Source organism: Saimiri boliviensis, chromosome 19 (genome assembly GCF_048565385.1).
Source record: "Saimiri boliviensis isolate mSaiBol1 chromosome 19, mSaiBol1.pri, whole genome shotgun sequence".
In the NCBI taxonomy this organism is placed as follows: domain Eukaryota; kingdom Metazoa; phylum Chordata; class Mammalia; order Primates; family Cebidae; genus Saimiri; species Saimiri boliviensis.
The window spans coordinates 36,035,098-36,050,838 of NC_133467.1; the positions used below are offsets into that span (position 1 = coordinate 36,035,098).

At 45.4% G+C, this 15,741-nt stretch overlaps 1 protein-coding gene across 2 annotated transcripts in view; it reads left to right on the top strand.

Annotated features, from left to right (window-relative positions):
• Positions 1-15,424, top strand: part of KCNN3 (potassium calcium-activated channel subfamily N member 3) — a 182,828-nt gene extending 167,404 nt beyond the window's left edge. For both annotated transcript variants that reach the window (XM_010348370.3, XM_039459988.2), the window contains exons 7-8: positions 768-837; positions 4,993-15,424. In XM_010348370.3, the coding sequence (XP_010346672.2) occupies positions 768-837; positions 4,993-5,289 (367 nt within the window). In that variant the 3' untranslated portion in view covers positions 5,290-15,424. The remainder of the gene's footprint in view (positions 1-767; positions 838-4,992) is intronic.
• The last annotated feature ends 317 nt before the right edge of the window (positions 15,425-15,741 follow it).

The following is a 15,741-nucleotide window of genomic DNA, read 5'->3' on the forward strand; positions in this document are numbered from 1 at the left end:
ACACTACACACACCCCCACACCACACACACCACACATACACACACCCACACACAAACCACACACACCCCATACACACATAACATACACACAAACCATACACACATGCCTGCACACATGCCAAACACACCATATCCACACAAACCACACACACCACATACTTCATACACACACCACAAACAAACCACATACACCACACACAAACCACACACACCACACACACTACACACCACACACACAAATCACACACACACCACATGCCTCCACACGCCACACGCACACACAACACACAAACCACACACACATCACATACAAAACCCACACAGAACACACACCACACACACACACCATGCATTGCAACTCAAATCAAAACAAACTGGCTGATACTTTCTGTGATGGAAGTTTTTAAAAGTATAGTGGGAAAGCAAAGGATGAAAACATTTATTCTGATGGAGAGATTTGGGGACCCCCTGAAGAGTTGAGAATAATGCACTCATGATGGAAGGCACAGCCCAGGTATAGAGGCAGGAAAATGATCTGGGAATAGCAAGGAGACAGGTGACTGCAGGTGAGCATGCATGGGGACAAGAGTTTGCTTTCTGGGGGCTCTGACAGGCCCCAGGAAAGTAAAAGCCTCAGTTGCTCCCCAGGTTCACGGTCCCCATGCTGGGTCCCGAACTCAGAGGCAGTGGTAGGGCTGAAGGATCTGCTAGCGCGGCTGAACCTCTGCACGGACCTGAAGGGCTTGCCTGTTACCACTTTCCCGCAGGCTGAGGAGCGTCAAGATGGAGCAGAGGAAGCTGAGTGACCAAGCCAACACCCTGGTGGACCTTTCCAAGGTGAGTGGCAGCGTCTGGAGACGTCCCCTAGGAATACAAGACGTTGAGTCTCCTCAGGCGCGCCTGTGAGCCCTGGCCAGGTTCACACTGGGCTTTGCGGGACCAGGCAAGCAAAGAAAACTTTCCGCTTGGTTCAGAAACGCCCAGGCTCCAGTTGGTTCCATTTGCCATCCACCGGTATATCTTGCAGTCTTTTAAAACTTGGCTTTTGTTTCTTAAGTGAAATTGCTCAGGTGTGTCTTTGCGTGGAATTAATGAGCTGGCCTACTAAACCTTTTCCGTGTCATTTTATGAGCTGCACAGAGAGGGACTGCTGAGGCTGGGCTTCAGTTTGCAGCGCTGTGAAGCATGCTAGCGAAGACCAGACAGTGGCGGTGGCCGTGCTGACTGCCCAGGTCACACTGCTCTGCTGTAATACTTGGAAGTTCATTTTTCTGCATCCTCCGATCCTTACCAACCAGTTTTTCTGGCTTCAAGTTGGTGACCGTGGCTTGTGTGTGTGCGGGGGGCGGGGGGTGGTGGTGGTGCATGTCTTTACTTCTCAAGAGGCAGAGAGCCTATGAGAAACGTGAAGATATCAAAAAAGAGCGCCTTCTTTTGAGAACCCTAAGATGTCAGACTTGCCATCATTCTGTCACTCTGTGTTTCTGGCCCTGAGCTGCCATCCATACTGTAAAGAAACTCTCTCCTCTTGCAAATCACCCAGGTGAGGGAGGCCGCACTGCTAGAACTGAATCGGTGCCGCTGAAGCAAGGGCCTGCCCTCCTCAGCCCTCCCTCCTCACTGCCTCTTGATAGGAATTGTATATTAAGTGTACAGCTCAGGGCCAGGCTGCTGGAACATTCCAGCAGATGTCAATTATCATAATGGAACACATTCCCTGGGTAAGCAAGAGACACTCCCTCAGGCACATTAAGCACCCTTTGAAAAGGGTGCAGTCAGAGAAATCACTGTTGTGGGGCCATGTGCACGTGCCTTGTTCAGTAAAGGGACTGAGCCACAGAAAGGGCCTCCTAAACCTGTGAGGACTTCAGTCGGGCAGTCAGTGGCTTGACACCAGTGGGGAGAAGCCCCCAGGCCTGTGTGCCTTTGGAGGAGGGTGTTCACGTGGAGTGCACCGTGGTTCCTGGGAGCGTGGGGTGGGAGTGGAACGTAGGCATGCAGGAGAAAACTCCCTCAGGTTTGGGGTGTGTTGGTTTTAATATCAGAAACCCGCTGGGACTAGGTTTAAAAATGTAGAAATCTATTCTAAGGCTAGAAAGGAGTCTCATTCCAGGCAGAAGCTCAGAGGAGGCATGTGGCCAGACTGCAGGAAGGAACTGACTGGAAACGGACCTGGGAAGCCCCCCAGCCAGCAGGGAGGGGAGGTCTCTCACCGCGGCTCCTCTCTGCTTCTGTGCGAGTGACTGCTGCAGCTCGCTCTCTCTCTCTCTCCCTGTCTCTCTCTTCCTTTCCCTCTTTCTCCCTCTCTTTCTCTCCCTGTATGCCTCTTGTCCCCACGACAGACTGTAACAGGCTCCAATTCAGAGAGTACCTATGATAGTTTTAGCCACAGGCGAAGATTCATTGGCCTTTTACGGGTCTTAATTCTAAATTCTCAGAAGAGATGATTGGCCAGTTTGGGTCATGTATCCACCCTGGGACCCATCAGCCTTGCCCAGGAAGAGGGCCATAGAGAGCAAACAGAGCCAGGGGCCCACCTGTGACTTCAGGAATAGCCCACCAACATGCCTCAGGATGCTTCTTCGTGAGTAGCAGTGTTTCCTGTCGCTCCTCTCACTTTGCAGGACACACTGTGACCGATGTTCCCTGGGGATATGGGGCAAATCCAACTTTCAGGCTTGCATTTCTGCAGCGCCAGCCACGGCCTCTCAGGGACCTGGGGCCCACAGAGCAGACCAGGTGAAGCAAACACCTCAGTGAACTGCAAAGACACTCCTGTGACTTGGGTGGGGGAACTAAGCCATCGGTAACCCAGGAGCAAGTTACCTGGGAAAAAGAGTGTGCAGAAAAGGGTTGAGGGAAAAATCTGCAGAGCCAAAAATTTGCGGGAGGCAAGCTCTGACGTCCCTCCAGTCTCTTCCTCCGAGGAGACTCAGCCAAGGTCCCGGCAGCAGCTTGGCACACTCCACACTGGTCCGCATTCTCCCTGGCATCCTGTCACCAAGCAACAGAGCAGGCGAGATGATAACACCGTGTTCTCTCTCTTTTCTGTCTGTGTGCTGTAGCCTCCCAGCTCAGCGCCTTCCCACTCCTGCCCTTTGGTCCTCTCTAAATTAAGAATATGGCATGTGGCCTCCACATATTATGTCTGTATTGAATTGCTGTCCTATAGGCTGGCAGAGCTGGGAGGGCTTGGAGTCTTTTCCTGATTGCTTCAATTACTTCCATTGAAATGTAAAAATGATTCCTACCTTCGGAGGCTCAGGTGATCGAATAAGATGGTATCTGTGAAAATGCTTCGTAAACTAGAAAGGTTTTGCAAATGGTAGTTCTGATTATGAATATAGATGAGGAAACCAAGACCCAGAGGAACAAAGTGACATCCCACGGTCGGGCCGTTGGTGAGCACCAGCGTGGGGGCCTGGGCTCTGCATCCAGAGCTGATCAGGGCGCCCCTGCAGTCAAATGAAATGGGTGATTTTGCACATTCTGGAAGAGTGTGTACCTCGAGGGGTTCTGTCATGTTGATTAATAAAGGGAGAACTTTCACTTCTAATATCGCCCTGTCCTCCAAGGGCACTCACGACACAGTGTCCTGCTCTGGCAACAGCACAGCTCATGGGAGCAGGGCCATCTCCATGCTACTGCTCAGCCTTTCCTTATGCTGCCCATTGAATTTCCCTGTGGCGCATGGAGTCTTCCGGGGAGGCTCGCTGTGTGTCACATCCCTGCTCCCTCCATTCGTCTCTGGCCTCTCGCGTCTTCTTTTACTCTTCTTTTTCCTCTCATCTTCCTTGCTGCTTCTTTGGTCCCTAGGGCACAAATGGTTTCTGTATCTTCCTGGAGTAACCCGAAATTTCAGGTGAAATAGGATTGGAGTGTCACTGACAGATCACCAGAAACCCAAAGAGCCACAGTGTCCTGGGGATGACCAAGCAACCCCCAGCCTGGCCCTCTGCATTGCCACCCAGGAGCCTTACTCCCCGATGCCTGGGAGGCTGAAGATGCCCGTGGATCTTGTTCCCAAGTCTGATGTGCACAGCCAGGATGGCATTTGCTAATTTGCTGGGAGGAAAACATCTGTTGCATAGACTGGAACTCTGCAGACCAACAAGGGGGCCACAGGGTTTTGGGGAAGGAGCACTGGTAATCGGCCAGCACCCCTGGGACACAGGGAGTCAGTGCAGAGGGCAGGGGAGGCATTGGGGAGCACACTCAGGACCCCTGCCAAGTAATCAGGGCTGCTGGATTGGTCAGAGGGAGAGTTTGAACTGTGAGACAGTCAACAAAGACCTCAGCCAGTTGGAATGACCCTTCAGGGGTGTCTCACTTGGAGGCCTTGTGGACCAGGCAGGGGAAGGGCCACCCTCAGCAAAGCAGCCCCCTTTGGCTAAGCACTGTGCCTGGGAGTTCATTCACTTTACATCCTGGCTGCTGTGTTAACATGGAGGTTGGGGGATGTGCAATAACTCCTAACTGCGTATAGTTATTCACTCCAATTTTCTAAGGCAACCGAGAGTGAGAGAGGCCAGGCACCTGGTAGAGGGCACGTTGTCACTGAGCTGCAGATGTGTACTTAAACCCTGGTCTACTAATCACACTCTATGTACTGTCCATTCCCCACCAGCGACATTTCTGGAATCATTAGATGCCACCAGCCATGTGAGCTGAGAGGTTGTGGCCTGGTAAGAACATGTGACAGTTTAGAGACTCACTTTATTTAAGTAAAAAAGGGGCCACTTTTTCCCCATTGGCACACATTCTCTAATAAAACACTGGCATTAATACTCATTACTTTAGCAATCAGCAAAAAATTGTCCACACTTCAGCCTCCCTGTCCCCAGGAAATAAACCTGTGTCCTTCCTTGACCAGATCAGCTGGTATGGAAGTGGCTCCTGTCATGCTGTGGAGGGCATTTCATTTCTCCCATTGCAGATTCCTCTGTGATGACCTGTCATCTCCCTGTCTCTCGCCTCTCTCTCTCCACACAGATGCAGAATGTCATGTATGACTTAATCACAGAACTCAATGACCGGAGCGAAGACCTGGAGAAGCAGATTGGCAGCCTGGAGTCCAAGCTGGAGCATCTCACCGCCAGCTTCAACTCCCTGCCGCTGCTCATCGCCGACACCCTGCGCCAGCAGCAGCAGCAGCTCCTGTCTGCCATCATCGAGGCCCGGGGTGTCAGCGTGGCCGTGGGCACCACCCACACCCCCATCTCTGATAGCCCAATTGGGGTCAGCTCCACCTCCTTCCCGACCCCATACACAAGTTCAAGCAGTTGCTAAATAAATCTCCCCACTCCAGAAGCATTACCCATAGGTCTTAAGATGCAAATCAACTCTCTCCTGGTCGCTTTGCCATCAAGGAACATTCAGACCAGGGAACGGAAAGAAGAGAGACCGAGCTAATTAACTCACTCATGTTCATTCAGCGTGCTTGGTCCGACATGCCTTGAAACCAGAAATCTAATCTCTGTTTAGGTGCCTCTACTTGGGAGCGGGAAGAGGAGATGACAGGAAGCGACGCCTCTGGCAGGGCCCTTGCTGCAGAGCTGGTGGAGAACAGAAATCCACGCTCAATCTCAGGTCTTCACGTGGGGGGTGGGGGTCAGATGCACTGAAGTAGCCAACAGTGAAGCCAGTCCAGAAGAAGGGTCCACTGGGAGAGGGGGTCGTGTCAGGCTTGGGGAATGGGTTCTTCACCATGGGGGTCTTTGAACACGCCTCTCTCTCCTCCTTTTGTCTACAGAAGCCTCTGTGTGACAAAAGGAAAAGAGAGCTGCCCACGACTTGCCAAAACAAATATACCCAAATCAGACTGAAAAAAAAAAAAAAAAAAAGACACAGACAAATAAAAAGCCAGATTTTCCACTCAATTTAAACACCCATATAAACCTGTGTAATTGCAAGCGTGCACATGTACACACACATCCGGCTTTTGGCCCAGGTCCTTTCTTATTTGAGCTTAATCCAAATAAAAAGGGACTTGACACCTGACCCTGCACACGGTAGGCACCCATTCCATGTTTGAATCTGAACGTGGGCTGCTTTCAGTTCAGGTAGTTATGTAGCACCGGACACATTCTGAGTTTCACTGAAGATGTGGGTCCCTTCAGACACAATGCACATTGCTTTGTCCTGGATATGCACCTTGCTTGATTTGAAATGGATGCCAAGCCCAAACTGTTGGCATTCAGGAGGGATAAGCAGGCTTCTAAAAATAACAGCACCTGCAGTTTTCTCCTTCCATCCAAACAAGCTGTGTTTTGATGGACCACATGACCAGCTGTATGTCTGTATGTGCGGAGGGAGAGGACAGGAAATTGTGCGTGTGTGTGCAGATGTGTACAGACAAGAGCAACTCAATAACACCTTAGCAAATAGAAGTATGCTTTGGAGATTTGCTGAGCTGTATTTATCTGGCAACAGGTTTCCAGCCCCAGGTGTTAGGAGTGCAGAAGGGCCAAGTGCCTCACCCGTGAGCCTCTGAGCTGGGAGGAGAAGTGATGAAGAGTGGCCCACGTGGTCCCTTCTACCTGACCGGAAGTCATCTCAGAATGAAATGTTGTGAGAATAAAGGGAACCCTTAGGGAGCCCTGTGGGTAAGGTAAGAGGACGTAGATTGTCAGTAGCCTGTTCCCACTGTGCCATGGTAATCTTGGTGCAAAAACTATTCCGACGCATCTCAAACTCCAAGAGACTTCAGAAACTTTAAGTTTCAGTGTAGTGAGAGGCACTGAAAAATTTCTTCATTGCTCCGTAATCTGACCACACGTAACATTCGTGGTATGAAAACCATCGTGTTCTTCATCACTTTTCTCATTCTGAGGTCTTTGGTTTCTGCCTGTGGGAAATTGAATGGCACTGTGTGGACTATTTCATCTGTGGAAGGTAAAACTAAAGAGTGATTTTTTTTTGCCTGTGGTTGTCATCTTGGGTTTACCTTTGTAAGAAGACATCATCGCCGTTCTGAAGGCAGTGCCTTGGCGTGGAGATTTTTCTTCTGCAGCACTGGGCCTGTTCTTCTAAGGACAGCACAAGGGGGACAACTGCAGAGCCAAGGCCACTCTTTCAGGAAGATCTAGTCTCTTGCTAACCCTGTTCTGTCTCTTGCTATTGCTGCTGCTCCTTTGATGGTTTATAGTCTTAATGGCTTGCCTTGATAATTCCTTTGAACACTTTCATTAGTTGTTTTGCATACCAGAGATGCCACACTTGCTGTTGGCTTATTTTTTTACTTGTCCTTTTAACTGTTGATTATCTGAAAGTTTCCCCTCCTTTTTTTATGTCCCAAGAATGGTGCTCCTGTTTTCAGTGACAGTTCAGCTGAACATATAAGCAGATTTGTAAACAGATGAAATGACCATGCAGTTTCCTTGTGATATTAGTTCCATTTCACAAAGTGAAGACCACTCGTGGGCTGATCTGAGTGTGCCAATCCTGATCATTTAAACCCACAGCCTTCAACTAGTGATTCTTATTCACCTCTTTCATTCTGCTGTAACCCTGTGATATGTGTGCGTGTGGGTGTGGGTGTGGGTGTATGCACATATAGAGATTTAGTCTTAATTTCAACCAAATGACATGCAAGATTCCACTGCCACTCTTCCTGGCCAAAAGTGTGCACAGACTGTGATTTATCCATTGTGGTCTGCGAATAATTCTTTCACCCATCACTGATGCTCTCACTTAGGTAAACCCTAAAGACCAAACTAGCAACATCAGTCAAGGAAGTGATGGGAGTTATTTCTGGTAGCAGCAGCCACTGGCATCCTAGAAACACATGGACATTTGTAGCATGACTTGACCTATTGGTAGTGCAATAGCTATACTGATCTTTATTCTTGGCAAAATAACACTTACGCTTCAGAAAAAAGTGATCGAACCTGCACGTTGATCTTGTAATAGCAAATGGAAGGCTATTCCTCTGTACTAGCATTTCAGCTTTATGTGGGAAATTTACCTGTTCTGCTGCAAGTACAATCAACCCTTGATGACTTAGGTATAATTATTCTGGGTGTAACTCACCCAAGTTTTCTTCCTACACCTTTCGGCTAATTCCACCACACCTCAGCATCACAGTCAGGTGGGAAAAGGGGCAGGTGGATTCTTATGTCATGCCTTCTTGCACCTTACTTTCAAGTTTTGTGGTGGAGGAGGTTTAATTATCTGCTCAAGAATTGGCTATACGTAGCCAGGCGCAGTGGCTCACACCTGTAATCCCAGCATTCTGGGAGGCCAAGGAGACAGGATCACCTGAGATCAGGAGTTGAAGACCAGCCTGGCCAACATGGCGAAACCCCATCTCTACTAAAAATACAAAAATTAGCTGTGGTGATGGGTACCTATAGTCTCAGCTACTTGTGCGGCCGAGACAGTAGAATAACTTGAACCTGAGAGGCAGAGGTTGCAGTGAGCTAAGACTGCACCACTACTCTCCAACCTCCCAAGCAAGACTCCATCTCAAAAAAAAATTGGCTATATGTAAAAACTATTAATTATGGTAACCTCACTTCAATGCTGTACTGACCAAGATCTGCCCACTCCCGGAGGACTGACCCAACGGCAGATCCCCTACTATAATCTTTCTGATAACTCAGTGACAGATAAAATCACTCTAATATTCCCTAAAATATCTAGACACTTGAATTAGAAATAAGGAGCCACCCCCCTCCCCATTGCTTAAGCCATATTATAGCTTCATGTACTGTAAAGTCAGGGATGTACTGTGATACTTTAAGACCACTAATCTCAGTGGAATTCAGGACATAGCATTAGTTGGTAAATTATACCAGAGTAGGGACTCACTCCTCCTTAGATTGAAGTCCAAATAAAGGTCTTCACCCTTGGATCAAAGGCCACATATATGTGATCATCATCAATAAATTGTCATAAAGTGTCTATGAACTGTTCTTGCCATCTTCATAACACGTAACTTCATGACATCATGTCTCTAGAAGTGCTTAATACAATCCAAAAGAACAAGAAGGGGAAGGCCCTGAGCCACCACTGACCGACCTCAGCAGGGGCCAGTGGTAGAACAACAATCTTGTGAATTAGGAGACATAGAAACTGTACGCGAAAGTAAATTCCAAGTGCTGAGCATGTACAAGCATTTTTATTATTAAAGGCCAAGAAGGAACAGCATTGAAGAAGTAATTTTAATATATTGGGGGATTTCCCCCTTAAATTTTTATAATTTCTTTGTGAATAAACAATCATGGAAAAGAAGAAACCTAGTGATACAAAATCAGATAAATAAAAATCTAAGACTGGATCCACATCTTTGGCCAATTCATATAACCACCTCACTCACCAGTTTCTCTGTACTTAAAAGAAGAGAATAGCTAATATTCTTAAGTACAAAGAATTCAATAGAGAACAAATGAAATCACCTTTGTCATCAACAGCAGCCTAGACTGACTATATTTAGTTCACAACCTGATGTTACATTTGAATGCAGTCAGTAGCTACCAAAAAGTAATTAGTGCATATTCAATAGTGGCAAAATCTGCAGGGAGAAATATGGGATTAGCACATAGTTCCAGGACTTTCCTCCTCCTCCAGAGTGCAACTCAACAAACAGTACACTCCAAATTAAGAATCAGTGTTTCACCCAGAACAAACGGTATTGCTCCCATCACAGTGCCACAGCTGAAATACTGTGAAGTCATTGCACTACCATTAGGTTCCTATTCTTTTTAAGTTACCGTTTTTAAAACCTAAAACATGTCCCCGGTTTTCTATATTCATTCTTCTCTGAGAGTTGCTAGAAGCAGATGAAGGATCCCTATTGACTCTGCAGGGTTGGATTTCAGTACCTTAGACAGCTACCTGGTGGCTTCCCCGGAGGCACGAACAGCCCCTTTTCTCCCCTTGCAGTCAGCCGGCTTGCTGACGGCCCCGACACTATCCTTTCCTTCTCTACTGCTGCCAAAGTAAACGTTCAGGAAATGGCATCATTGGCAACACTAAGAAAGGAGTTTACAGGGATGGCAATATTAACTGTCTGCTTGTGGTAGTAGAAAGCTTGTGCCAGGCTGCATAAATAGAAATTAACGTTAAACTCCTGTCAGACAAGTAATATGTAGATTTTTATTGAAACAGACAGCAGCTTATTAAAAAGTACTCAGTGCAATGGTATATACATATATACAGATAGAAAAATATATAACTGTGATCTTTTTGTCTTATGCCATTACTGGAAACACCCAAACACGAACTGGAGCTCCCTCTGAACAAAACCATTGTCAAATCTTCAACTTATGACCTCCAAATCTAGGTGCCAAGTGCCCTGTGACAGTTGTTTACACACCTGAAAAATGTATCCTGGAAGCTGTAATCTTGGGCCTGGGCTATGTGTTGAAACAAACAAAAGAGACGTCGTGACCAACCAAGCTGGTGGAGGAAAAGCACAAAATTCAACACCAACCTGCAGTTAGGATCCCAAAGAGATGTGGACATTTGTAGCCAAAAAGAAAAAGTACATATACATATCTGAATCTGATCGAAGCAGCCAACGTCCAGCTTCACAGAAGACGGACACGGAATAAACATTCTCTTGCTGTGTCATCCTGTCTCAGTTTTTGAATCTCAACCAGGACCGATCCCACCTTCATCAGATACGGTGTTTAATGGCGCAACAGCTCAGTTTTGGTCTCAGACTCTCCATTCTGCACTGGCCACAAGAGAGCAGCAAAAGCGAATGACAGGATGTCAATGGAGGAAATATTTTCATGGCAAGCTCAGAAACTGAAGTGTTTATATTCAGAATCAGACGAGCTTTAATATGAATTTGCATCTTGCCTCTGTACTGCTTGCTATTTTTTAATGATAGGAGAAAGCATAACAGTTTATTTTAAATATGAAATATATTGATATATTATAAAATATATTGTAACTTTCAATTAACATTTTGTATCAAACTAGTGTTTAGCAGGTTGACTGTCAGCCTGCTCTCCCAGTGACTGTTTCTGAGTACACATCACTGTTAGTGATTGCCAGGCACCCAGACCAAGGGTCCTCCTTCCACAGCCTACTGAACTGCTGTGATCTAATTCTCCCAGGCCTGAGTATTAGAGACAAAAGAACATTATTCCAAGCTTAGAAGAATAATTCTGCCCTAAATTCTATCAAGCCATTTCAGAAAGGATTTGAAAAGCCATCCCTCCTTTAGTAGCTGTGCAAACCAGTTTAATAAAAGGGCAGGCTCTTTCTATATAAATTCAAAGGCTTCGTTACATAAATTATATAAATCTCAAACTCAGCCAACCAACTTTCCTTTGACGATGTCAGAATTGGGCCTAAGGAAGAGTCCTGTTTTCCTGTAACTGAAAATGCTCAACATTCTAGCCATTCTGAGTTTCTCTGTGTAAGTGAAACCGGGGTTGGGGTTTCAGTCTATGCAAGGCCCAAGAGGAGTCCAGTGTGCAGATGTGTTTTTCTCAATTGGCCGTACCCTTGAGGGAGCAAGGTTCCCACACGTTTATCAGCAACATGGAGCCAAGCTCCTAAGGGAATGATGGGAGGGGCCAGCAGGACATGAACAGCCAGAGCCAGCAAAGAGCCGGGCTCCCTTTTTTGCTAGCTTCCTCTAGCTGGGAGGAAATAAAGAGTTCCCATTGAGATATTGTCCTTTATAGCAAAATTAAGCAACTCATGGAATCCACAGCCCTCTTTCTCTGTAGAGCAGCGGAGACACACATGTAGTTCTCAGTTCCCTCCTTCTTACGGCTAAGGCACTACTTCTAGATGAAAACAGGATGTGTGTGGTTACAGAGTAAAGGTTTTCTAGAATCAGTGAGCCTCTTCTCACCAAGGACCCTCATTTGCTATTGTCGCTTCGGTGTGATATTGTACAGGTGCGAACCAGGTTGCACTGGGGTGTGTCTCTTCCCTTCCCAAACCCTGGAAATTCACAGAGATTTACAGATAGCGCGAAACAAGTTTTCTCCTGGGAAAAGGCTGGAATCCTCTCAAATTTCAATTAATGTCAGCTTAAAGGTAGATAAGTCTTGGACCTCAATGACAGTAGCTATTCACGCTGTCTGAAAGAGAAATGTCTAAATGCCCATTTTCAGTCTGTTTGTGTAACTAAGCCCTAACTTGTATAGTTTTCTTTTTATGGCTCTAAATTCTCTCAGTACCTGTATTTTACTCCTCAGTTGTATGTTAGGCTGAGCTCCACTAAAGCCATCTAAACTCCAGGGCACCTGTTTTTATAAGGTTACTTACTCATCAGATAATGGAAATTAGCCTATTTTCAACTTTACAATTGACTGATGAATGTATTGGTGGTAATTGATTTTTAGTTTTTCCTTCTCACATTGCTCAGACTAAGACTTACAATTATAAAGAGCAAATATATTCTGACCTATCCCCTCAAAGTTGTATTCCTTCTAGAATCAAGGATACAAATGCGAATTCATCATTTGGGGAAAGCAGACCTCTTGACAATAATTCAAGTCCGTGGCTGCACGCTAACCCTTGCTACTCGAAGTGTGGTCCACAGACGAGCAGCATTAGCGCCATCTGTAAGCTTGTTAGAAATGCACAATCTCAGGCCCCACACAAAACCTTCTTCAGAACTGGCCTTTTAATAAATCCCCAGGTGACCTGTGTGACCCAGGAAATACTGATAAGCGCTGGCCTCGCCTCAGCACAGTGATAACTGACCTCGTTAATAATTAGAGAATGAAACTAGTTCTTCCTGGTCTCATTTACAGAATTATTGGATGATGTGAAGGTTCTGAATGATCATAAGGATAAAAACAAATGCATCTTAAAGTTCCACTTGAGGCTTTGTAGGTTGGATGGTCTACATAAAACATAATAAAGTCAATAAGAGAGAGTCTCTTTCCGGTCTTATCTAAATAGCACCCACTTCATAGCCTTGAGCCACCTCAAAGCCCCTGTTTTTAAGTTTTAGGTTTTTTGGTTTTTTTGTTTTTGTTTTTGTTTTTGTTTTTTTTAGCCTAGGCTACCAGGGCATCAGAATGTCAGGTGGAGCTTCAGGGCAGGTCCTCTGGAAGTATATAGGAGTCTCTGCTTAGCATAGTATGGGAATTGTGGTGTTTCTTGATCCCTGTGTTTTTTCCTTGAGGAACTCAGCATCTCATCAGTGAGAGCTCTCCTCCCCTAGAGGAAACTAGCAAGAGAAGTTAGTTTAAACATCTAGAAACCTTCCCAATCTCCTTTAAACCCAATTCTCTTATTCATTGCACCAACGAGAAACACTCCAGGGTGGGCAAGGAAAGATGTGAATTCTGATAATTGGCGCCATAACTTGATATGTACCCAGAAACAGTTATGTTCTAAATTAATGGCTTTAACCTGTTCATTGTAAAAAGTGCCTTGGACTTCAATCTAAAGAGGTCAGTATAAATATGTATGTGTGTGACGTGTATGTAGGCAAATATTTAGATTTATACATATGTAGGTGCACACACATATACCCGCACATTCATATATAATATATACATACATATATAAATGCTTCATAATAGATCATATTGCTATTCACCACTCCATTTCTTTTGTCTGGTCCTATGTTTATTTGTTTAGTGAGACCTTTACATAGAGAGGTTCTATTCAGAACATTGATGTATTTTTTGTTTGTTTCTTACTTTTTATTAAAAAGGTAAAGGATATTAAAAAAAAAAAAAAAAAAGAAAAAAAAAGTCAAGTGCCTGAAGGTTTTGAATGGAGTTACGGTAAACTTTCTCAGGTCACCAAAGAGGAAACTGATTTTTCCCTTGGCAAACGTTTTTCTGTTTCACTGACTTTGTTTTCCCCTGGTGGTAATGCATAAATAAGAGTGGTTAAAGTGGTTTCGTAAGTTTTATTTCAATCCATTTCTGTGGTTCCCATAAGGCAACAGCTAAAAATTTGTTCAGTCTAGTGCCCAATTTTCTCCACACATCAGCATCAGAAGGGCCTGGTCTTCACATGCTGTGCGTGGTTTTATTCTCATTGTGTTTGTGTTCCTTACTAAGGGAAGGCAAATGAAATTGCAGGGGCTGGAGCTTAGATCAGCTCCAAATATGGCTTCCTTTTGGTAACATACACAGAAGGTGGACTAGTGGGAAATCTCTCTCCCTGAATCATGTGGGAACCTGTGTCTTGGAAGGCAGAGGAGTCCTAGTGAACTCTTCACAGCTCCATGGGCCCTGCCTATCTAAATCATACAACTGCCTGTATGATCAGCCTTTCTCTACGTTAGCTAAAGGTCTTCTATTACCATGGTGTGACAGCTTGTAACGAAACTACGTGCTCTGGTTAGAAGTCGCTGGAACTCCAGAAAGAGTCACCAGATTTCCGTTGCTGTGCTCAAAGCTCAAGGGCATATTATACTTCTTCAAACCAACTAAATCTCTCAGCTCCCTGCCCCGATGGTGACACTTTCATAATAGGCAGGGCCAAGTCAGAGAGGTCATGCCCTGTATACAGTGTCAATCAAAAGAGACACTGCAAAATGTCAGAGGGGACCAGAAACACAACAGATCTCTCCAGCTGTCCTCACAGCTGCAGGCACACTTGTGGAATTGTGAGTAGGAAGGCTTGGCAGCCAGGGGATGGGAAATGAATTTCCCGAAGTTGAAAACCCTGTACCCTCACTTTCCTTCCGGTAAATTTTTCTGTAGTTCTAGGCAAATAATAATAATAATAATAATAATAATAATGCGAATTAGGTGCTTTAGAAAGAGTATGTAATATCTGGGACTTTTTCTAAGTTGGTAGACCTAAAAAATGTTTTCAAAAATATATCTAGCTGCATTTCTACTGCTGTCATTCCTTAAAGCTCTCCTCCAAAAATTCCATATGAATGAATACATTTACCAACTCAGTGATTACTAAATGATAATACTTTATACTTATACACACTCATACCTTTTATCTAACGACCTCAAATGCCAATAAATTAGTCCTCGCCCTGTGAGGTGGATGACATATTATTCCCATTGTTCCGATGGGAAAATTGGGCCATAGAAAACTGAGGAGCAAATGATTCATCTACAGGAATTAAATTGACAAAACAGCCTACGATTTCTCAGCACACTTTGGGAGCGAACGAAAACATAGAGGCTTCAATTCTACTGCTGGTCACCATTGGATGTGTAAGATCCAGGATGCGTGTTGACCGCATGTGTCCAGACCCAGGCTTAGGGCATCTGCGATGAGAGTGATGGGCTGGTGTGTGGGTCTGAGGATCTGGATGGGAGACTGCATTTTCTTCTCTGTGCAAAGTATGAGAGTGTGATCTTGAAGGTGGGCTTAGTCTATGGCCTTCCCCACTCCCTTTTGAACTGAAGCTGGAGAGAATGGGCATTTGAAAATGTTACAGCGTATGCTAATATAATATGATGGCATTAAATAAAAATGAGAAGAGAACTGACTGAAACCAAAAAACCGAAAACGCAAGCGACTGATTTCCTTTCTCTTCCTCCTTCCCTACGTGTATAGTTGTGAACGCAAGGTTTTTTGAAAGAGGAAATCTTAATTTAGGCTGGAAACAGCGTCCCCTGGAAACGGTTGCTCCCTTAAGCAAGGCGAGAACGGCTCTGGTCTTCATGGTAGTGTTGAATTAGGAGACTGCCCCCACAACATGAAAACGCATGGAAGACCTTAACACTAAACCCATTTTAACCACCTGTAGAGCGTGAGAGCCGCTCCTAAGGCAAATGGCTGTTCATCAATGAGAATATCTAGACACACTGATGTGTCATAAGACAAACTGGC